Source organism: Phoenix dactylifera, chromosome 2, assembly GCF_009389715.1.
Source record: "Phoenix dactylifera cultivar Barhee BC4 chromosome 2, palm_55x_up_171113_PBpolish2nd_filt_p, whole genome shotgun sequence".
NCBI lineage: Eukaryota > Viridiplantae > Streptophyta > Magnoliopsida > Arecales > Arecaceae > Phoenix > Phoenix dactylifera.
In genome coordinates this window covers 515,363-539,600 of record NC_052393.1, presented here as the reverse complement: position 1 = coordinate 539,600, position 24,238 = coordinate 515,363, and the positions used below count along the sequence as shown (strand labels likewise).

The 24,238-nt window shown below is 37.5% G+C and overlaps 2 protein-coding genes across 5 annotated transcripts; both read left to right on the top strand.

Moving 5' to 3' along the window:
- The first annotated feature begins 1,890 nt into the window (after positions 1-1,890).
- Positions 1,891-13,511, top strand: LOC103708421 (protein GDAP2 homolog). Of its 4 annotated transcripts, none has more exons than XM_008793337.4 (15): positions 1,891-2,088; positions 2,244-2,696; positions 2,907-2,984; positions 3,087-3,142; positions 5,467-5,586; positions 5,706-5,776; positions 5,988-6,081; positions 6,283-6,495; positions 9,922-10,173; positions 10,290-10,398; positions 12,264-12,331; positions 12,666-12,735; positions 12,827-12,901; positions 13,051-13,142; positions 13,244-13,511. In XM_008793337.4, exons 2-15 carry the CDS (start codon positions 2,388-2,390, stop codon positions 13,323-13,325), a joined length of 1,689 nt encoding a protein of 562 aa, XP_008791559.1. In that variant the 5' UTR covers positions 1,891-2,088; positions 2,244-2,387; the 3' UTR covers positions 13,326-13,511. The 4 variants fall into 4 exon arrangements, with proteins under 4 accessions (XP_008791559.1, XP_008791560.1, XP_008791561.1 ...); XM_008793338.4 differs by having other exon boundaries at positions 2,188-2,696; XM_008793339.4 differs by having other exon boundaries at positions 1,891-2,093.
- Positions 13,512-18,386: 4,875 nt separating this feature from the next.
- On the top strand, positions 18,387-23,762 carry LOC103708422 (UDP-xylose transporter 1). The gene is made up of 8 exons (XM_008793344.2): positions 18,387-18,550; positions 18,627-18,775; positions 19,762-19,946; positions 20,126-20,193; positions 20,342-20,474; positions 21,270-21,431; positions 22,334-22,606; positions 23,459-23,762. Exons 2-8 carry the CDS (start codon positions 18,655-18,657, stop codon positions 23,582-23,584), a joined length of 1,068 nt encoding a protein of 355 aa, XP_008791566.1. The 5' UTR covers positions 18,387-18,550; positions 18,627-18,654; the 3' UTR covers positions 23,585-23,762.
- Positions 23,763-24,238: the final 476 nt, after the last annotated feature.

The following is a 24,238-nucleotide window of genomic DNA, read 5'->3' as shown; positions in this document are numbered from 1 at the left end:
TAATTTTTAGTGATTATATTCACTAACTAATAGTATGAAAAAAAATTGAATTAATTATTATGTATTAACCAATTTCCGAATTTTTTATTTGAATAGGATCTGGAAATTACTCCTTAAGGAGTCCAAATGGAGGTATAATAAACTTCTTAGAGGTTAAACAAATTATTGTCTTTTTAGAATGATTTACTGAATTATATTTTACTAATAAAAAAATAAACAGACACTTCTTTGGATTGTTAGCAATATATTATCTAAATAAACAAATAAATCTAAAAATTACAATTAATGGAAAATCTTAAAAGGAATAATATATGTATATATTATTCAACATCAAAATAATTCTATTTTAATACAAAATAAATCTATTTTAGCACAAAATAAACATATTCATTTAATATATTTAAATCATAAAATTGCAAATACTATATATCTACTAATATTAAATTTAAAATAAAAGTTAAAGAAAATAGCCTGATTGAAGGCAGGTCGAAGCGCGTAGACGCTGTCCCAAAAAAATATTTGCCCCTACGTACGGATGTTTCAGCAATCCTCCTCAGAGATATGACGATCCTAAACTTCTTCTTTGGTACGTCTCAGAAGAAGCCAAATCGAATCCGATCAGACTTTCAGATCCAGCGAAGAACGAAATAAAGAGAATAAAATAAGCAAAATATAATTACAAAAATAAAAATCAGAAGTGGCTAGAGGAAGAACTTTTCTCTAGAATTTTTATGGTATTTTTCTCTAATTTTTTCGTATCCCAAAAGAAATGAAATCAAAGGGTATTTATAGGTATAATTGTGCAGGGGCAAATAGATCTTTTTCGCGAACGCGTTTCGCGAAATTTAAATTAAAAAAAAGAAAAAATGGTAGCGGGCGCCTGGCTATTGCGCACGCGGCCCGAGAATGGTTACGTGCGCATTTAATTTTTTCATCAAAGCTAACTTGTTCTATAAAATGAACTGCATAGTTCCAAAGTCATCTCTACCAACTGCAATCTAAGATGAAAATTTTACTGTCGAACATAGTTGACTTGGAAAGAAATTGGAAAAACAATTTTATTACTCGAAATATTATGAAAAAGTCACAACTAAGTGATAAGTATAATGCTTGGGATTAATGTGAATCAAAATATTAAAGAGCGTGTGGTGGTTCTTGCTAAAATTATCTAACTTGAAGTTATGTCGGTTGGATGTGATTTTCATTAGCCCTATCTAATAACTTTAATTGGAATCCAATTCATATTTGATATTTTATCAAATGTTTTATATTTATATCTATTATATAGTTTCTTGTAAAATTGTTAATTATAATTTGAGTTTATAATGTTGTCGAACAATTTTAATTAGCATGAAGGAACTAAGCTTTTCAAATAATAATATCTATTTGAGATTTAGTTCTACTCTTAATCTATACCTAGTTCGATCCAATCCCATTCCAATCCTATTTAAATCTAATCTGATCCAATATATTTCATCTAAAATAAACAATTATTCAGGTTTGGCACGAGCCATACACCAATGAGACTAAACTCAATGGCACGAGCTATAAATCCAAAATTCTTTGACATGGAAGATCAAAAAAATTTGAAAATATTTCTTAAATTTTGGAGGTCCCAACAAAATCTTGGCTGATACAACAAATATAAGATTATTAAGTATTTAAGACAGTCAGTTTTGAATCCTGTGTAGTTAATTTATTATATTCAAGGAAGGTCAGGAGATTTTAATCAGGAAATACTAACACAATCATCATCTTAATCGGACAAAATTCACTGTGCAAAATTTTCTATTATATAAAATAACTAGATAAGGATTTTTTTTTTTTGGTAACAAATACCCCACATACTATTTACTTAGACTGTTCCTGTTTATATTTTCGGAACAAATCATGTCCAAAATTCTCGTTGTCTAATTTCGTCTCGTTATACTTTATTCCTTCGGCGGAAGCCCAATCCTAGGGTTCCGGCCTCGATCGGAAACGGTGAGTACGTGGACGCCTCTCGCACAAATCTCGCTCGGTTGGGGTCCAATCACCCGAAGCTTCCGGATCTTCGGAGAGCTTCGAGCAGCGACGCGTTTCCGAGGAGTAAGGTCCTGCCTTTTGATCAAAAATTTCATTCGGTTCTCTCAATTCGGAGTTCAATAGGGTTTCTTCTTGATTCATCTCACCGAGCGTTGTTGTTAGGGTTTGGAGGCGAGGTGCTCTCTATGTGGACGTTGATGCGTTTTTTTGTATTCTAGGAGGAATTCAGGACTGGGGTTTTTAGATTCGCGCATCGAAGCACGAGATTCCCTAGAATAGATTGAATCTTGTGGGGTTCTTGGTGCTTGGTTGCGGGGAATTTGCGGGCCGAGGCATAAAGATTTGATCTTTGGGGGCGAGAGATGTACCAGCGCGTGGCCACAGGTGCCACGCGGGGCGGGATGGCGACGGACAGCGGAGATGTGGTGGTGACCCTCGATCAAGTGCCGAGGTGGAGCGATGCGGACCAGCGAGCCTTCGGCGCTGGGGATACTTCATCGCCCTTCTTCCACTTCTCTGATCCTCTCACGTCGTCTTCGGGAGCTGAGACCGGGGGTGATGGGGTGGTTTCGATCTTTCCCGTGGATCATGAAATCAATTCGAAGATATATCTGTGGCGTGGCAACCCGTGGAATCTTGAGGTTGATGCTGTTGTGAATTCCACCAATGAGGTGAGCATTTGATATGCAGTCTGCTTAGGGATTGAAAAAAATTGGCACATTCCTAGGTACTTTTGAGTTCATTTAGGGTTGCTTGTAAGTAAAACTAGTTTTAAATTCTACATAATTTACCAAAGAAGGCTTATCAAACTTGCAAAATATGGAGCGTATGATGCTTTTAGTTGGATACAAGACTAATTTCTTATTCAAATTGCTTGGTAGAGCCTGGATGAAGCACATAGCTGCCCTGGTTTGCATGCCGCTGCTGGACCTGGTCTTGCAGAAGAATGTGCTACATTGGTAAGTTTGGAATACTGTAGGTAAAATATTAATCAGCTCAACTAATCTGGGCTTCGTTTTGTCGAAGCATTGACAGCAATCAGACTTTTGTCTCCTCTGCAGGGTGGATGTCGAACTGGAATGGCAAAAGTGACCAACGCATATGATCTCCCTGCTAGGTAGTTGTCTGCAAGCCCTCAAACAGGAGTACTCATAATGCAGAAGTTGTCAAGTCATTATGATAACTAAGTCGATAGTTAGGATAAAATCATCTATTGCGTTGGTCAGCATGATTTTCTGATTCAGCTGTGTTTATTTAAGTATTGATGCACTTCCATCAATATGATAATTCCTGTTATCCACTTAACAGGGATCAGGTGCTCATATAGCAACATTCTCATATAGCATCATTCTCAAGCTTAAATGCTAAAAATCAGAAACTAGAGCAGGACCAGGTGCAGGTTTGGGCGAGCGCAAGCATAGGTCGGAAGAAAAATAGAGTAAGGAACTGCTTAGGATGTAGCAGTCAGAGGGGATTTCTAGAGAGACTGTGAAGTAAGATATCCTAGATAGAAATTTCCATCTGCTAAGTTATCAAGCCTTTGATATTGCTTAATCTCAATATCTTCGACTTATGTTTTTTCCTGTAGTAAGTTTGATCTGCAAACTGGTCATAATTTAACCTACAACTAGGTTGTCCTAAAAGTCCTATTCAACAGATATGTTTTGCCTTGATTGCCTCTCTGCAACTAACCACAAGTCTACCTTCCCTCCATTCTATGTCTGGTCATCTCCCCAGCCTTGTAATTAAATATGATAGGTTTATGTGTCCCATGAATCCTTCTTTGAATAGTTTGGACAAGCTGTTGAGAAATATTGTGTGTAGTGTTTCATGGGCCACCCAGAAACTATTGTATTAATAATTGTCTTTCTTAAAAAAAATGTCACTCGATGTGGATTCCTACTAAAAGATGCCAAATGGGCTAGGAAACAATGTTTTCATGCCCGAAAGGAGGAACTCTTTTTAGTACTAGTGCTTTCCCTAGGACTATTTTTTAGCATATTTTGGTTCAACAAATGACTTTTTAATCAATCTAAGGCTACAATTGATTCGACACTGTGAATTTTCTGAAATGGATGCATCTTGGATGATTCGACACTGTGAATTTTCTGAAATGGATGCATCTTGGATCACAAACAACCAATTCAAGAATTTTAAATACACTCAAAAGGTTTACAAGTAAAAAATAAATCCTAAAACACTATAAATAGTCAAGCCACAACTTTTTCTGTGTTAAAATTTCTTCACAAGTCCAGTCAGATATGGTGGTTGGCATGATTTTCTGCATTCAGCTGTGTTTATTTACATATTAATGTGCTTCCATCAAAATAATCATCCCTGTTATCCAGTTAACATGGTAAATTGTAATGGTCTCTCTCTCTAAAAAAATGCTCATTATGACATCATTCTCAAGCTTAAATGCTAAAAATCATAAGCTAGGACTAGGTTGACCTACAAATCCTATTTAATAAGCATGTTTCACCTTGTTTGCCTCTCTGCAACTAACCACAACTCTACCTCCCCTGCATTCTAAGCCTGGTTACTTCCCTCAGCCTTTCTAAAAATGATAGGTTTACGTGTCCCATGAATTCTTCGTTCAATGGTTTGACACAAGCTGTTGAAAAAAAATGGTTTATCTTGAAAAAAAATGTCATAACATGGTTTCTTATTAAAAGACCCAAGAATGGGCTAGGAAACGATATTTTCTTGCTCGAAAATCGGATGCTTTCTAGCCTCATCAGGGCTCTCATCTTACTAGTAATTTCCCTGCATTATTTTTTTGAGCGTACTTTGGTTCAACAAAATGACTTTTTAAATCAATCTAAGGTTGTATTTGATTCAACATTATGAATTTTCTGAAATGGATATAGCCTAAACCATCTTGGATCTTAACCAACCAATTTGAGGACTTTAAAGACACTCAAAGGTTTACCTTAAAAATAATTCCTACAACACTACAAAAGAAAAATAAAGCTAAAACTTTTTCTCTACATCAAGATCTTTGGAAGACAAGTGAGATATAGGACCAACCTTACACCATAGGTGGGTTAAGTCTGCTAGTTCTAGCTTAACTCTGCCCTGACTTGAACCTGTTTTAAGTTTTAATTCCAAATTGTCCCTTTCCATTTTGTTCCTTTCTCTTGCCAACAAGGCACTGCATGGAACAGTGCGAAAAGCATCTCACTTGCATCTTATGTGGCCAATTCTAGTAACAATAATGCCTCTAAAATATCTTACAGAACACATGCTTCTCTATTTTTGTGACTTCTCCAGCTTGTTTTCATTGATTTATTATTGAACACTTAGTGTTGTTGGTCCTGCGTATTTTGGGGTGTTGGTCCTGTGTGTATTTTGACTTTGGCTATTATCCATATATAAGCTTGCTTTGTGGGTGCATACTGTCACTGACTAGGTTAGCATTTGTTCAACTTGATCTTGCAGAAAGGTTATACATACTGTTGGTCCTAAGTATGCTGTCAAGTACCACACTGCTGCTGAGAATGCACTTAGTCACTGCTATCGTTCTTGCTTGGAGCTTCTGATTGAGAATGGACTTCAGAGGTTGGGTGTGGTGAATGCTGCAAATGTTTAAATGCTTTAAACTCTGAATATTTTATAGGCTTAGCTTCTGTCTTGTTCTAATAGATGAAACTAACTATAGGTTTGACACCCTTATGCAGCATTGCCACAGGCTGTATATATACAGAGGCGAAAAACTACCCTCGTGAGCCAGCTGCACATGTTGCAATAAGTGAGTGATGCAAAATGCTTTAACATTGTGTGTTCAGTTGTTTATCATGAACATGGTGCCTTTTTGTTATCATTTTACCTAATTCCTATTCTTATATATGCACGGACGTGCTTGCATATAATGTGTGCAATATTTTTGCATTTGCTTGTATGCAATTTCTTTCTTGTCATTTTGTTTCACTGATGTTAGTTTTGTTTTGAGAATGGGCTAGGGACTGTCAGGCGGTTTCTGGAGAAGCAGAAAGACAAAATAACTGCAGTTGTTTTTTGCACTACCACATCATCTGATACAGAAATATATAAAAGGTACCTGCTTCTACATGTCTCATATATGAAAAGGAAATGTGGCATCCAGATCAAGATATTTAGGTTTCAATTGAAATTTATATACTGTGATCTGTCTTTTATGCCATAACTAGTCTCTTGCTTTGAAAGTCTCTAATATCATTTGACAATATTCTTCTTTTGCTTCATTGGTTTCTATTCTGATACCAGTTCATTATGCAGATTGCTTCCACTTTATTTCCCTAGGGATCGGCATGAAGAAGAGATTGCAATGTCCAAGCTTCCATCAGATGTAGGAGACGAGAATGGTGAGACAGTAATAGATGAACGAAAGATTAGAATAAAACCATTGCCCGCAGTGTCAGCATCTATTCCAAAACCTTCAGCATCCCTGGCTGATTCTCCTGTTGCTGATGTTGGATTGACAATGAAACAGTCAGTACCAAAATCTTTGGTTTAATTAGTTTTCAGTAGCCTGTAAGACAGTTCCAAAGATTTTTTTCTGTTTTTTGGTTATTCTCTTGTGCTAGTCTTAAGCTAGTTTCCAATTCTTTGATCTGAAAGCCAGGCCTTGGCATGATCTCCACATTCTTAATGTCCATGTATGGACCACCAGTTCTTACTCTTTTTCAATTTAAAAACCTACGAGATGTATTCCAATAACTTCCTATTTTATGACAGTATCTTAGTGAACCGTATTCCCATGCTCAAGTTCGCTCTGCAGGGATACTATGTTCTTATTATTATAAAGCATAATTTTGATTTAGTATGTGAACAGAAACTAATAGAAAACTAATGAGTATCATGTGAAAGTGCAGAAGGATCCCCAAGGAGCTTTGCTTATTAGGCACCCATCAAAATAACAAAATATGGAAAATAAAGTACCGATTATTTGGGCACTGACTCACTATTGAGACAAATAATCTTTTTGCAATAGTTTTCCCTTCTCATTATGTCCGAAAATCAAATTTAAACCACCCATTCCATTGTTTATACATAGTGAGCTTCAGAAAGTAATAAAGAGTTTGCGAAGTATAATACTATTGCTCAAACAACTCATGGGTATAAAAATTATCTTCTATGCTTCAATCGGACTACAAATAAGTATCAGCCTAGCCTGCTGCTTACCTACTTGTAGGATTGAGGAATTAGAGACCTTGGCACATATGCTAAATGGAAAGAGGGAAGGTGTTAAAAAAATGACTTGTCGGGTTTTGAGATTGTGTGAGAACAAGGGGGAAGGGTTTCATTTGGCTAAAGGCGATAGAGATGCATCTTAATTATTTGCTTGTTTTCACCTTGATGAGGAGATTGATTACTTAAAAGCTGATTATTATTAGGGAGGGCAAGAGGAGAATAAAAGGAAGGTATTAAAGGCAAGAGATTGATAACAGATCTTGGAACATACACTGAATGAAAATAGGGTCTTAAGAAAATGACTTGTTAGGTCGTGAGGTTGTGTGAGAGCAAGGGGGAGAGGGTTTAGTTTGGCTAAAGGTGATAGAGATGCAACTTAAAATTTTGATTTTCACCTTGATGAGGAGATTGATAGCTTGAAAGTGGATTATTATTAGGAAAGCAACAGGAGAATTGAAGGAACTAGGAAAGATTATTGGTTGATGGTTTTGCTGAGCTATAAATAGATTTTGGGTACCCGAAAGGTTATATTGTGAGGAGACTTTTGATAATCATGAATAAATAGTGGATTGAATGAAATACATGGTTAAAAAATTATCTCTTCAAGATAAATGCTTGTAGAATTGTGTAAAAGATGAGAATTATAGGATATAAAGATGACAATCATCGCCTTGAATGGGAAACTTTTTTGTACAGATGGATACTTGGATCTTGTAAATTTGTCTCTCCAAAATCAGGAATAAGGAGGCCATTCCTGAAGTTCTTTTCCTTTAGTAATAAGTGATAGTAGAATTATTTGACAATAGAAAGGAGTTCGTTGTCATATCTAATCCAAGACGGCAGTTACATAATATAGTAATGCATCACTTGCCGTTATCATAATAACTTGACCATATCAACCAGGAATGTAATTTGAGTTTTCATCTTATGTATTTTGATTTTTTTATTTCATAGCTCAGAAATTTAAAGTTATGGAGTCAGAACTCATAATAACACTTGATTTACTAGGGCTTATGCTCGGTTTTGATTTCTTCATCTGTTTAACCCCAAACTTAAAGTAGGTTTAGCTAATGGAGACCTATGTAAGGGCTGCATATGCGCAATTTAATTTCTTTTCAAGGATTTATGCAACCATATTGGTTTTACAAGTGTTTATCTGTCAGATGCTAGTTTCTAAGGGTGCATTAAAAAATCTTACATATATTTATGGTTAAGTTATGATGTTCCAGGCCAGATCATTTAAGCAGATTGTTCATGCTAAAAATATACCATACAAAGTCACCATGTGATTGTGCTGACTTGACTCAATATATTATGGAATTTTAAACATTATATTCAATTTATCAAAATGTAATGTGATCATAGCTTGAAAGTTCACAGGTTAAAAGAGTACAATACTTAAATGCTCTGATGAAATATGGAAAAATATATTCTATTTTTGATAAAAGCAGACTTTTAAACCTCTAACAAAAACATTATTACACATACATATCATACATATATAATATCACTATATAATTGAATGCTGGAAATCACATGAAGCTTTAAATTATGATAATTTAATATATTATCAAGGTCTTGTTCATTATATGCAAATTGATGTGCACACATGGGAGCTAATTTGAAACTCCTACAACTGTGATCTGATTTTTCAAGTTTGAGTTGCATGATATGGAGAGCTTTTATTCTTATACACACTATCCAGCCTGTTAGTTGGTCAGCAATATATGTCCAATCCTTTTGTCTTTGAAGAGTCTCATGATAATTCCTCAAGTGTCCTGGTCTTTATATATATAAAAAGGACCTTAATAGTGAAATGACTAGTGATGGCTTGAAGTGTATGTATCATTTTTCATTGTTATACAAATGTTACTAGTGTTTAAGAAAAAATTGAAAACAAGAAAGCTAATATGTTGAATGATATTCTATTAATGTTGGAGCCAGTAGGGAGGGTCCGAATGACATTTGTCATCTTGCTAGTTGGAGGCTGTCCCGATGGTACATTATTTGCAATGATTCAAATTTTCTGTAATTTATTCTATAGAGGATACTCAATGGAAGAACAAGAAGTCACTCGGTGGGGATGGGAGAGATCACTGCTTTGGCAGGAACTCTAGAGGATATGTTTATAGAGATCATGAAGGTGGTTTCATTGTTATGTTAGTGTCTGTTAGTGCATCATGGTAGGTAAATTCCGGTGGATCAAACTCTTATCTTTTGTTGGGGGTGGTTCATTGGATGATTGGCTAGGAGGTTAGACCCCAACTATTTTTTTGTTTCTGTAGACTAATGACCTTGAAGTGATGGGAGTCTATATCTGTCTCTGGAAGATAGATATAGACGGCTTGGCCCACTTGCTGTAGATTATAGCATAACTAGACTTAAGCTAGGAGTGAGTTACTTTCTAGTTTTTTATCTGCTTTTTGCTCTTGTACGTGTGCCGGTGAGGTTGGTTAGTGTCTGCTTCAGCACTCTTTGGCTTATTTTCCTTTTCTTATAATTGGTTGGAGAAGCAGGGATTGTAGTTTTGAGATAATTCTCTTTTATGTGAAGTTTGCTTTTCCTGCAATTGAAAAAGGGAAAATACTGAATTCTTTTTCTTTTCTTTTCTTTTTTTGGGTGTTGTGGGGGGTGCAGTTGGGGATCTGGGGCTTACTATATTTGAATTCCTTACTATATAGAAAAACATTGCTCAAAATAACATTAATTTATCTATGCCACCAGGAAGTCTGTCAAGTTGGATTCATATTTGGATCCTGGGTTTATGTCATTGAGTAAGGACCCTGATCAGCGACGGAAAGAGCAATGGGAAAAGAAGGCCCAAGCACAAAGTGGATTTAATTGTGCTAAGCTGCTTGGATTTGGTGATCTAGGTGGCCCTCCATTATCTGCAGCTGAGGAGTACTCACTTCATTCTAGATATCTTGCTAAAGCAAATTCTCTTAACCTTTCAGAGATTGCTGAAATGAAAATTGTGTAAGTTCCTCCTTTCTATATTGGCTGTAAATGCATATGCTAAAATCTCTTGTATTCTAATGAAGTTGATTTTGGTCATTATCATATCTTTAATATATTTTGCTTATTAATTTCAGTTATCGTGGTGGAGTAGACAGTGAGGGACGTCCTGTAATGGTTGTTGTAGGAGCTCACTTTCTTTTACGGTGTCTTGATTTGGAACGTTTTGTTCTCTATGTAGTGAAGGTAACAAGTCATATGCTGAATCACATTATTTGCTCTTCTAGATCTGTTTTGGCTTATGTTTTGCACTTTAGATTGTTAATTTGCAATAAGTTTCCGCAAAATTCTCAGCAACATAATTGTGAACTTTCTCTAATTGCTAATAATGGATAAATTTCATGCTTTAAGTTTTAATAATTTAATCAGGGTCTTTTGCGACAAGTTGGTCCTTTCATCTACCTCAATAAAATGGCCTTGAAATCATTTCTTTTTCAGTTGAAATTCAGTGGGCCTTGATAAATGCCGCTTGAATTACCTATTGATTCCAGTACCATGTAAATCACAAAATTTCAGTGCAGCAAAAGGCTTAAGTAATCCTAGAGTGACTCGCACATTTCATTATTCCTTGACACGTACCCATCTGCATAGGCTTAACTGGACCCAGCCCATTTGCCCCACAAAAAAGCGGGCTCCACATTGGCCTAAATTGACATGTTAGAAAAAATAGTCGAAAATCAAGTTTTAAATCATAAAATACTTTAAAAAAAAAAACAAAGCTGACCGTGTTTCTCTGTCTATTGAACCCATAGCTTCTCATATTAAATTGTTAAACTGTTTGGTAAATAAAGAATTAAGAGTTTCCCAGATGACAACAGTTCAACAAACCTTTTCTTTCTTAAATCTTCTACTTATTTCTTGTTTCAATGAGTAGAACCCAATTTCACCACTTCACCAAAAGGGAGAGAGGCAACGAGGGCAAAATCACAGTTGGTTTATCATTCATGAGGTATTGTGGAATATCTCACTGTAACTCATTGTTGACATACCATTGTGGTGATTTTTAATCAAAAGAGGGAATGATGCCTGTAGTGGTTGTAGATTGTGCATGGGCTATAGGTAAGCAGGCCAGCTTAATCTAAATGTTCTTGTCATTGCAAGAACTTGACCTTTTATAATTCTGCATCAAGTTGCTTGGCCTGAAACCAGCACAAAATAAAAAATGCATGACCCATGCCAGATTGATTGTGTTGGCTTTGTGAAACCTAATCATAGCTTGAGGTTTTGGAACCAATCACTAGCCATTTGTTTATCAGGTTTGTGTAGGTCAAAAAATGAACACATTTCTGAAATTCTAATTCTGGAACTAACAAAAACAGCACATTTGTCCTCACAATTTTTTAGGTCATGATGGATGATTCACCTTAATTTGATATTGGAAATAAAGTTTTAGAACAATTAGTAGAAATTGCGTAAATTATCTCTGTATACATTGTTCATGAAGTTGGTATCAGAAATTCTATTTCAAAGATCTTTACAATATTCTAATCTAAACGAATCTTTGGCATTCTTTCTCACAACATCAAAGCTTTTAAATCCAGGTTAGTTGTAGAGTATGTGTTTGTGTATCTTTCCATTCACGCCCAAGCAAGTGATCATCTCCATACATTTGCACAAAACAATGATGGATCACTTGAACCATTAATCTCAAAGTTGCAAATAATCTTATCAGCATTGCTATTAGTTTACGTTGCCACTATTTTATCATGTACTGATGTTAAAAATAGTTCTCAACCGCCAAGTCTTGATGGTATGGTTATAGTTCATTAGCATGTATACCTTTTTCAGGGAGTTCTGGCTAATTAGGGCGGAAGTTTTTAACGACAACTTGGTCAATAACAATAGCAAATGGAATATTGTTCCATTGTTTGTAGTCTGGTGGATATTGTCATTGCAAGAGGAATGTAGCATTTGTTTCACTCTTCATCTTATGTTGCTCTTAAGATTATGCTGGAGTTACTTTGCTTAGTTTGCATCTTATGATACTCTTCATCTATGTTTTCACTCTCCATGGTAATATCCGCGAGACTAATATTATATTCAATCTACAGGAGTTTGAACCCTTGCTTCAGAAGCCTTACACAATTGTCTATTTTCATTCTGCAGCAAATTTACAGTTGTAAGTATGCTATGGATTAATTGGAATCCTGAAAGTAGCACACTTAAAAATGTCTTTTACACTTGGAGATATACATAGCTCGGTGCTCTGGCTCCTTTTTGGAGATACACATAGCTCAGTCTCCCCAAGACTGGACATCTTGGATTATATCTGCCAATTGTGGTCACAAAGATTGGATTTAACTGGTTTTCTGATGCCTGCCATTTGATGCAGAGTTTTGCCTCTCACATTATAGCTTTGGATTTCTATTGCCTGTAAACCTCCATTTGGTGGAATTATTATTTGCTTCTTTTCTTAATTTAGTCTCTTTTATGCTAATTATGTAAAATAACAGGCAACCAGATCTGGGATGGATGAAGCGTTTACAGCAGATACTTGGTCGAAAACACAAGCGTAATCTACATGTTTGTACCTAATTTCAACTTGGTATATTTATTTGGGCCCATGCAAGATCCATTGCCATGTTTAAAGTGATCATTCCCTTGACATTTGCAGGCAATTTACGTTCTCCATCCAACCCTGGGTCTGAGGGCTGCAATCTTCGCATTGCAGCTATTTGTTGATGGAGAAGTTCTCTCTCTCTCTCTCTCTCTCTCTCTCTCTCTCTCTTGTGCGCACACGCACAAACGCACGCATGCGCCTTCTATTGGTGGCTTAGATTAACCAATAAAGCTTATATTGTTCTCATTATAAGTGACTTTTTTAATCATTGTATGTAGGTGTGGAAAAAAGTAGTATATGTTGATCGACTTTTGCAGCTGTTCAGATATGTGCCTCGAGAGCAGTTGACTATTCCCGACTTTGTGTTCCAGTGAGTGTACCATAACCCTTATGTTACTTTAAATAAATTGATGCATAATGCATGGAGAATTTGGTTATTGAATAGTGTCTTTTTTTCTTTTTCTTTTCCAGACATGATCTTGAGGTGAATGGAGGGAAGGGTGTAATTGTTGATCCAAGAACGAAATACATCTACCAAAGGCACTCTGCATGATCTCGTGGCTTTATTGTATATTCAGTGTGTCGTTTGATCGTTGTCCGTGTAAGAGCAGTTTGCCCATCTGTTGATTTTTGTAGTTTTGGAATTATTTGATTGTATTTTCCACAATGGGAAAGAACAAGAAATAAATGCTGTCACTTTTTTTTGTATGTAAAGGCGGTGTCTTTCTCGGTTTGCAGCATGTTATCTTCATTGGCTCGCAGGAATCTATGCAAAGGGGGCAAGGTTTTGGCAAGGAAAAATTGAAGCTACAGTTAAGAGTTTCTTTTTTTTTTTTTTTTGATTTGTTGGAAAAGCAGCAAAAGCAAAATATGATCTTTTCCTACATATATATATTGTTGTGGTTCAAATCTGGCCCGAGGATGACCACGCCGGCGGAGTCGAGGGAGCTGCCGGTGAGTGGAAGAAGAGAACGAGTGCCACCTTCTGCGGGGCGGCGAATCTGCACAAAGCCTCATTAGTGAGGGTTCCGATGAGGATCCTTCGACGTTCAAGTTAGAGTGGAATGTTGTAGGTCTATCCAAAAAAAAGAGTCCCTTCGGAATTACCTGACCGAGCTATTTATAGCCTTGGTGGAGTGGTCCGGGTGATGGAGGTACTGTCAGTCTCCATCATGAGGGGGTATGGCCATGAATCAGATGATGTGCAGCCCATATGGGCAGGTGACGTGCGGTAGTCCGTTCTTAAGAACAATAGGGCGTTGACAGTCACAATAGGGTATATCTGGAGTAGTCACGATGTCGTTTGACTGTTGTTAGTCGGTTATGGAGGCATGACGCGGTAGTGTGGTGGAGTACGGCCGCGTAGGTCGGCATGGGCCCGTACGCTGGTGCGGTCACTGACGAGGCCGAGCTCGTTAAGTAGTCATGTCATGCGTTTGACGAGGTTGGCCTGCCAGATACTGAGAGTAGTTCGGTTTCGTGGGCTCTGGGGTGTGCTCGGAGGTGCGCCTCGAGCTCGAAGATCTGAGCGTACCGCTGGAGGTTTGGCGTCCCGAACTTGGTCGGGACGCGTCGGTGTTTGTCTGGAGGCACCTCAAACTTGGTCGGCGAGTGTTCGGAGTTGGTGAAGCTTTCGGCAAAGTTTCGAGGACGAGCTTGCCCTTAGTTGAGATGAAGATTCATCCGATTGTTGTTGGTGTTTACTGAGCCAAAACTGGGCGGCCTTTTAGCTGTGGGCTGGATGACACATTTTTCCCTCTATTATATATAATAGCGTTGATTTTGCATGATGTGTTTGATGATTGTGAACACCCCTGAAGGAGTATTCTTAAAGAAAAATGATTTTAGAATCTCTTAGTTTTGGAAAAATAATGACCATGCAGCCGATTGTTGTTTGATTTTATTTTGAGATACGGTTGTGGTGGAGGCTTATGTTGGGGATGTATCCATATTTTGGGCTCTAAACAACTTTTAGATTAATAAAAAGAAAAAAGAAAATTTCTATTCTACAAGGATCGATATAAATATTAACAATTTCAAATTATGCTAGTTTTTTCTCAATAAGACATTTTTTTATTTTTTTGATATATCGCCGCCTGATATTTGACGGATATGAATATAGCAAACAAAATTAAAAAATAAAATACTATACAAAAGTATTAGCACGGTCCTGTGGTCTATTCCGAAGAAACTTGTAGAGTGATAAACCGTGACGAAAGTAATTTAGTCCACCATTCGTTTTTCGATATAACTTGATAGGAGTTGCAAACGTCGGACATATTTGAAAATGCCAAAATGGTTGCAATTATGATTTTTTTATTCTTTTTCCGCTGCTTTTCGCTTGTCAGCAATTTAGTTTCATGCCACCTTCCATGATGATTCCATTCATGATCTTGTCAGCAGATTCCCTCAATCGACGAATTAAAACGTGTTTCATATGCCGTGCGACCCCTCAAATGCTTCTTTCAGCACAATGGCGGCAAGGCCAGCCACCCACGTTGCGCCAGCCCAATTATCAAGGCCCACTCCAAGCAGAATCAACCTTACAGCATGTTGGATTAAAGAACCCCTCAAAGCCCAACACTAGCCGGCCCATCAAATTTAAAATGCCGAAGCGCTGGCTTCGCTGCTATGATTTAGGAAAACGCTTGAAGTCGCAAGCCAGATCACTGCTCAGTTCGATCACTGGATGATGTGGAATTCGCTGATTACTTCGATGGCACCTCACGAACCCAGACTGCCACATTAGCCCTGTGAACTAAGCAGTGATCGGTAGCAGTGCTCTTGCGGATTACCACCACTAAATTATATGATTACAGCGACTCTGAATAAAGTTCTAAAACGCTACTCCATGACATCCGCAGACTCTTAGATGAGTATGGTCTCTCTCGGGCTACACATATCTACTGAAAGGCGAATAGCGTTGCTAATTGGATAGTCTTTTTCGTGGCTCACCATTCTGGAGGCTTCACCTGAATAGACTATGGGTCGGTGTTTTAGTTTTTATATTATTTTTTCTTTTCTAATTTTATTTATTGCATTCACATCCGTCGTGCGTAAGCCACCGTTGTACCAAAAAAAAAAATCGGAATGCTAACAGGGAAATTTTCAGTCCCTTGTATTCCGATAGACAGGCTGATAACTTTGGCATCCAATGCATCAATTTCTCACTAAAATGTACAAAACCGATGACCCATAGTAGATACGTTACCGGTTCATACACTGGCCCAGATATTGACACTCCACTGACTCTAAGAATTGAAAGTGATAGGCCGCTCAAAAGATCACTTGGCTCTTTTAATTGGCATCGTCAAGTGTGCCATTAAATTAAGCAAAGCGACTTTTCTTGGCGATTCCTCCAAGTTCATTAGTTAAAACTCTATGTAGCTGCCTGCAGCAGGGTGGTTCAGCCCTGTTCAGAAGCCGCAGTCGTCGAAGACCAGGCCTACTCTGTGAAAGAGTATTTCTCCAGGAATATGGACATACAACAATCCCTTCCAACCCCTCCCCCCACCCCCAAAAACCAGAAGAAAAAAAAAGCAATCCAAAAAGGAGAAGAAAAATTGATGTCCAATCAATTTGTTTAAAAAATAAACCAGAAGAGAGTTTTTTGTCTGCAAAATTAAAAGAATAAATAAAGCACAGGAATTTGTTTTCTTCTCTCCAAATTTCTTCCTTTTCCAGGTATACGCAGGGAAACTCAATTGATTTCTAAGGAATACTGAGATGGAAAAAGGCAGTTTTGGTAGGAGAGCTCCTTTCAGAGAAAGTGAGTTCTAAGCTTCACCAAACGCCCACATAATTTTGCCTGGCTGTTGGCCCATTGCCTTTGCTTGCGTTCACAGAAAGTTCAAGCTACATCGACCAGTCCACCTTCTAAGCTTGCATGGAAAGGAACATATTTCTTAAACCTCTTACACTTTTTAAAGTCAAGTCACCAATCTCACAGTCCTTCGGAACTAATTGCCCTTCTCTATGCCTCTCTATTTCTTTAACCTTTCTGGTAAAAGCTTGCATGAAAAATCCATCTGACGATGTGAAGGTTCTTTCAATTGGTTTTTTTATATAAAAGAACAAAATTATCCATCAACTAGTCAAGATTACCTAACCCAGTTGATCAAATCAACCCAATACTCTAAATCTATAGGATTAAATAATTTAAAATGGGTAGAGTATCACAGTCAAAAGTTCGTCGAGGGTTAAATTCACCGTGGAGAAGAAAACTTTATGTCCACTTTCGTGAGCTAATTATACGTTTTGAGAGTTACGTTTGAGACATGATGCCTTTCTGCATTTACCATGGAGTATTCCAAGGGGCATTTGCTCCAAAATCGCATGATAGAAAGCTATAAAACAATTCCAAAAACCATTTTTAGGGTATTGTGGCAATGGCTCCGTTTTAAATTCTTTGGATGCTTTTGTTTCTATTACCAACTAATATACTCCAACCTATATTTATGATGAATTAAATACACATACTATTAATATTCAATATATATATATATATAGGGTTTTATGGTAATTGCTCCGTTTTAAATTCTTTGGATGCTTTTGTTTCTATTACCAACTAATATACTCCAACCTATATTTATGATGAATTAAATATACATACTATTAATATTCAATATATATATATAGGGTTTTGTGGTAATTGCTCCGTTTTAAATTCTTTGGATGCTTTTGCTTCTATTACCAACTAATATACTCCAACCTATATTTATGATGAATTAAATATACATACTATTAATATTCAATATATATATATATATTGTTGAAAATGAATGATTCATATATTTTCAGTACGGATACAATAATAAGTTTCGGAGCGCTCTAAGCAATTTTCCTTTCTCGATCCATAGAGTACTTTCGGAGTGACTGGCCACATAAGAGGCCATCCAGTGTACAGTCCCGTTAGTCTCTCTAAATACATACTTAGCCTGAAAGTTCAACGAATATATTTGTTCACTCATAAATTAGAATATATCCATAAGTGTAAGGACAAAAGTGTTCAAAAAATATTAAAATTGGTTTTTTAAAGGGAAAAAAAAAAAGATACATTTAACATTCAAAACAAAAGCAAAATGTCATTATTTTTTTCTGTATTTACCAAGATTGATTAATATTCAAGTATGTGTTCCAAGTGGGTCCCACATACTCTTGTGATCTTGCCAAATTATATGGAGAACTTTCGAGTCCCCATCTTCGGCTTGCAATTTGAGCGGCTACGCTTGCATATTTGGTGGGACCAACATCAGGATCAAGTAGATGGACGGTCAGAGATTTTCCCAATCGTCCGCAACAATTTACCCGCGCCGCGCAGTGGCCCACATCAGGTCCACCAAAACTATCATCGATCGCTCGGATAAACGGACGGCCCAAAACCGCCCCCCGGTTAACCGTCCTCTTAAGTTTTTGGCGGTACATTCTCCCCCGGGCGCACTTAATTCAGTAGGGGTAAAATTGTACCTTGGAATTGAAAGGATGACGACCGCGTTGTTTGCTTGCCGTCGCCGTCTGCGTTCTCCCTTCCCCCCACCAACCCCGGGGCGGAAATCCGTAACGGCGTCAAGCCTCCGGAGATCGAAAATAAAAAGGGCGCATTCGCTCCTCCATTATATTAGAGAGCAGAGCTGAGCCGCCCTGCCCTTCTCGCTCCCTTCCTCCCTCCCTTCCCAATCCCTCCTGATCGCAGGCGATATCGTCCGTCCGTCTCACCGGAGGCTGCTCGAGCTTTAGAACGCCGGACGGGAGAGAGGAAGAGGATCTCGCAATATTAGGGTAATTTTTATTTGGTTAAATAAGAGTTTTTGTTTCATTTTTATGGATGGATGACGACCGTGTTGTTCGCTTGCAGCCATTCGGATTAGCGTAGACCGGAGGAGATGTCGGAGCGGTCAGGCTTTCAGCTGGGTGTGATTGGGTCGCTTGCTCTCTCAGTTGCATCCTCTGTTGCCATTGTCATCTGCAACAAGGCTCTCATTAGCTCCCTCGGCTTCCCTTTTGGTTCGCCTCTCTCTCTCTCTCTCTCTCTCTCTCTGTTGCTGTCATTTTCCAATTCTATATGTTTGCGAATAATAGAGCTACCCGGGCCATGTACAAATTGTAATTTTTTCTTTTTTTTTAATAAACAAAGTCCGGATGAAGAATAGCCGAACTCGAGTAGACTGGATTATTGTGGAGTTCATAATGTCGAGTCTGAAACTTGGCCTTAATCTGACATGAATTAGGACTGGTCAGGGTGATACTTGTTACGTGAATGACTTTGATCTAAGGTTTCGGTAAGGCGATGATTTCCCATCCAAAACTGAGTTAGCGTTCGTAATGGAAATAACAGCTAGCCTCATGTGTGCAAGTGGGCTGGTGGTCCCAAACAAGCAAAACCCAAGTAAGCAACCAAACATAGACCCGGCCATCCTTGAAGTCAAGGCAGGTCTGTCAGGCCAAGACAGGGTCTCGGATCAAGACTCGACTCCCAACAGATTTGACTTGAATCTTGTAAATTTGAACTAGTCCGACTGAATATGATCCAAAAAAAACAAAAACTCTCTTAAAAACTTAGGACCCACTTGGTTTGCACGAAAAATTTTCTCTTACTGGAATGGAATGTTTTTTCTGAGAAGTTGATGCATGGGTATATGATGCATGAAAAAGTAGTTTTTGCATGGAAATTGGACTTTTTCATATCCCATATAGGTTTTTTTTATTATTATTATTCTCATAGGGAAGCTACTTTTCTATCTCTCGTTTTTGAAAACTCCAACTAAATATGAAGTCTTTCTTGATTTTTTCGTTGACCACACTTTCTTTCTCCTCTTCCCATGAACCAAACGAGTCCTTAGATTAACCTAAAAGGAGACCTAACGTTGCCACCAAGTCGAGGGTCATAAATCTTTGAATCAAATTTGCACCTGGAGACTAGTTTGCCATGGCGTAATAACTGGAGACTAGTTTCACTGCTCTAATTTCGGTGTGGATTTGAATCTGGGCAGCGACGACCTTGACAAGCTGGCATTTGATGGTTACCTTCTGCACGCTCCATGTTGCACAGCGCCTACAGTTCTTCGAGCCCAAGTACATTGATGGAAGGACGGTGGTCCTCTTTGGCTTGCTTAATGGCACCTCCATTGGCTTCCTCAACCTTAGCCTTGGCTTCAACTCCATCGGATTCTACCAGGCTAGTGCTGCTGCTACTACCTCATCTTCACATCCCATAACCATCATCATCTTATAAATCTAGTTAAATGATAATAGTTGCCTCATTCTAAATATTTCAATTTTTTTCTATATATATTTTTTTCTAACAAATATATGCAATGTTAATATAATCAATATTATGTGTTGATATGTATGCAGATGACTAAACTCGCCATCATACCCTTCACAGTGCTGCTAGAGACTATCTTCCTAAAGAAAAAATTCAGGTCGTACAAACCACCAGTGGATATTACTCCACTTCTCATCTTGTCTTTTTGATTTCTTTTTCATTCCTGAAGCGTATCTAGTAGAGCAAAACTCCTTGCAAATAAGGCAATTAATTCAAAGTTCATCATGAATTGCTCTCTCTTGCAGCCAGAGTATCAAGCTCTCACTTCTGGTCTTGCTCATTGGAGTTGCCATTGCATCTATCACCGATCTCAAGCTCAATCTTCTTGGCTCCGTTCTTTCCCTTCTTGCCATTGCTACTACATGTGTTGGCCAAATTGTATCCTGCATTGAGTTCCTATTTGGGTGCTAGTAACTAAGGACTCGTTTGGTTCACTAATTTTTTTTTTCTCACTGAAATATTTTTTTTGGAAAGCTGATTCTTGGAAATATGATGCCTGAAAAAATAGTTTTGGCATATTTTGTTGACCATGAAAAAGTGGTACATTTCAGAGTGGCTTATGCTTGGTTGAGAATCTACTTTTTTGGGAAAGTCGTGAGAAATATCTATTATATTGTTAATAAAGGGAAAGACCTTATGTATTGATTTTGATGGCTTGAGGGTAGTTTTGAAAAGGAAAAAAAAATAATTTTCAACCTGCGGAAAAGTAGCTTTTTTATGTTCCTCATTAGTTTTTCTTTCGCATGAAACATGAGAATCTTATTTTTATGGGAATACTACTTTTCCATCTTTTTTTTTTTTTTTAAATCTTCAACCAAACAGGAGGTCTTTCTTCGTTTTTTCGTTGACCACACTTTCTCTCCTTTTTCTGCGAACCAAACGAGTCCTAAGCATGCTGAGTAACTCAAGTTGCACATGGTAGAACCATAGCTACTCTGCTTGCTTTCACTAGAGCTACGGTTGGCTTAATTCTTAATGGATATATACCTCACTTTGTGCCCTGTTACTGTGGTTCAACCTATTGGCAATGGGCTGGGTTGCAGCTTTTTTTATTCATTTTAGCCATGTAAATTTGTGCGTGATTCTTTCACATGGAAAATTGGTATGGTATCTCATTATCACAACGTGTGATGATGTTAGCATGCTTTCCTTAACCCTTAATTTGAACAAAAGATGACAAACACAATACAGAAGAGATTGAAGGTCTCCTCCACGCAGCTCCTTTACCAGTCCTCACCCTACCAGGCGGCTATCTTGTTTGTCACTGGCCCTTTTGTGGACCGGTTGCTAACGGAGCGCAGTGTTTTTGCCTTCAGCTACACTCCTGTGGTTTTGGTATGTTATCATTACCTCCAACCTTGTATTTTGTGCATTGCATGTCAATACGTGCATGCACCCTCTTGTTCATTATGTGCATAAGAATGCTTATATGATGGTGATTATATGTACATGCATACATTCGGATAGGTCTCATGTATGCGAATCAAATGGCTCAAGCATACATGTCTCCATATTGATTTGTTCATGCCATTTCTTAATTAGATTTAGTTATGATTTTTCTATGCTGATTTGTTAATCTTATGCCCTACTTTTGCAAAGTGCTTAATATTTTATAAATTCACATGGCGTGGCAACTCATGAGTCTATATTTGAACGCATCAGATATAAGTAACATTTATAGCATTGCTTATATAATTTTTTGAACAATCATCCAATATTTAAGCAAGATGGTGGCGAACAACTGCTCGTTTAATTGAAGTATAACTATGCAGCCCTTTTCCTCAAGAGAACTTCTTGCTTTGGCATCTCCACTAATATTGAATTTAGTTAAATGAAGTCTTCAGAATAAGGGGGGAAACTTTGCATTGCAAGTGAAATGGGATACTGGATGTTTTGCTTAAATATTAGTTCATATTTAAGCGACCTAGGGCAATTAGTTCATATTTTGCAGTGAGAAATCATAATCCTACACATCTTTGATGAATCACTGAATTTTCCAAAGTGCCAACTGTACAGTGTTGGGAATTATGTGAATTACTGTATCACCTGTATCATCTGATGAGTAAATTACTGTAATAGTATAGTGGTTTTAAGATAATACTCTCCAATGCTTAGGTCAGTTCGATATCATTACTAATATGCAAATCGTTAATCATGTGACATCATCATGTTAATGCCACCATGTATGCATTTTTGAATAGCCCATACAGCTGAAATTTCTGGTGAACCGTCTTTAGGGGTTCATCATCCTATCTTGCTTGATCGCGGTGTCTGTAAACTTCAGCACGTTCTTGGTGATTGGGACGACATCTCCGGTGACATACCAAGTGCTCGGCCACCTTAAAACATGTCTCGTCCTCTCCTTTGGCTACATCCTGTTGCATGACCCCTTCACTGCAAGGAACATTGTAGGCATCCTTATTGCAATCTTTGGCATGGCTCTGTACTCATACTTCTGTGTACGTGAGACCAAGAAGAAATTGGCCAATGATGTCTTGCCTATCTCGCAGGTTTGATTCATCTCATATATCTCACCTTTATTATAATGAATCATATATCTTACTAGTGTTAGCTCCCTGATTCAGTTATTCATAGTTGTAGCTTCTCGAAATTTTCTATTTTCACTAGAGGTGGGGTGCAAACGAGCCAAGTGGAGCCCAGCAGTGGGCTACTAATATGGTTTGGCTCGCTATATAGCAGGTCTGTATAAGCTTGGCTAAAATTTCAGCTGGCTCAGCTCCTTTATGAGCCAAGCTCTAGAATCAGTAGAATGTGGTTAAGCTCGGCTAATTTCCTAGTTGACACAAGCTTAAACGATCCATCATCGAGCTAATTCCGAGCTGTTCATAAACAGCTCGGATTTTTTGCAGCCTCAATTTTCCACAAATAACTTGATCTATTCTTAATCAGGAGAAGCTAGAGTGAGACAAACCTACTCTACCTTTTTGTGAATTGTAGAAGTATGTCCTCATGTTTCATTAACAGAAGTTTGAAACAGAAGTGGGAAAAGTTACTACAGATTATGCTTTTATTTTTGTAGAAAGCAAAAATGACCATAAGATAGTAGAGAAGGAATATTTGAAAGCAAGAGAGACATAACTTGAGTGCATGGAAACTTATCTTAAAAATTATAATTCCATGAATCTGAATATAATCTTTTTGCCACGAGAAACCAAATTGGTGCACTGTCTATTTAGGTTTTTTTTTAAAAAAAAGAATTCTTTATCAGTCAACAGTGGCTGATCAATCATAAGACCAGAAATAACTTTTTTTTTTCAGCACAAGGTGTTTGAGTCTTAGAATTCACGACACCCATACTCACATTCTTTTATTACCTTTATACTCTTTTGGTGTTACTGTAGATGGCGGACAAGGAGAGCACGCCTCTTTTGGCTACCAAAAGTTTGGGGCATCATCAAGATAAAGCTGGCAACGAGACTAAAAAAGCTGACGGGATTCCTGCAGCTGCCAAGAACTCTCTTGCATAGTTACTCTCGAACAAAAAAAAAAAAAAAATCTCTTGCATGGTGAAGTTTTTGTTCTAGCGGGCAGTAGGAATCGGAAACCTTCCAATGTTTTGGAATGGTGTTTCATACCATTCTTGTCAATTGAGCGTACATCATTTGTATTCTTTAATAATCTCTAAATCTTTTCTTCTTTAGCTCATCCAACGTGACTACAATCTAACAAGAGAGCTAGATTTCACAACGGTACTCTTAACAACCCATTTGGCCGAATAATGAAACAAAAAACTATCACTAGAAGAGAAACTACATTTATTGAATGATTTCATCAATATTTTTTAAAAAAGAGAGAGATATTTTAATACCACTTGGCTGGTTGTAAACATCATAGTCCTGTAATGAATGCATGAAGCAACATTATCTCACCATGTTCCAGTAATGATGCTTACACTTCAGAAGCTTCTTTGCCTACACTGTTAGAGGACATAATTTATGATGGACATACAATGCTACATAAACACCATATGAAATAAATAAATAAATAAAAACTTCATCATTAGGTATGTTCTTTCACTTCTCTTCAAGCACCCTAAAATTCTAAACTCTAATCGTGTCTCTTTTCAAATTTAAATATAAATTGTTAGGTTTCTAGTATATGCTCACGGCCAATTAAAAGAT

Bases quoted from the DNA above. Each gene is read 5' to 3' on its own strand.
- LOC103708421 (XM_008793337.4), top strand. From the start codon at position 2,388: ATGTACCAGCGCGTGGCCACAGGTGCCACGCGGGGCGGGATGGCGACG. The intron at 10,174-10,289 runs GTAAGTTCCTCC...TATTAATTTCAG, and splicing joins ATTGCTGAAATGAAAATTGT to TTATCGTGGTGGAGTAGACA. The intron at 13,143-13,243 runs GTGAGTGTACCA...TTTCTTTTCCAG, and splicing joins ATTCCCGACTTTGTGTTCCA to ACATGATCTTGAGGTGAATG.
- LOC103708422 (XM_008793344.2), top strand. From the start codon at position 18,655: ATGTCGGAGCGGTCAGGCTTTCAGCTGGGTGTGATTGGGTCGCTTGCT. The intron at 20,475-21,269 runs GTATCCTGCATT...TTTGAACAAAAG, and splicing joins CTACATGTGTTGGCCAAATT to ATGACAAACACAATACAGAA. The intron at 21,432-22,333 runs GTATGTTATCAT...AACCGTCTTTAG, and splicing joins GCTACACTCCTGTGGTTTTG to GGGTTCATCATCCTATCTTG.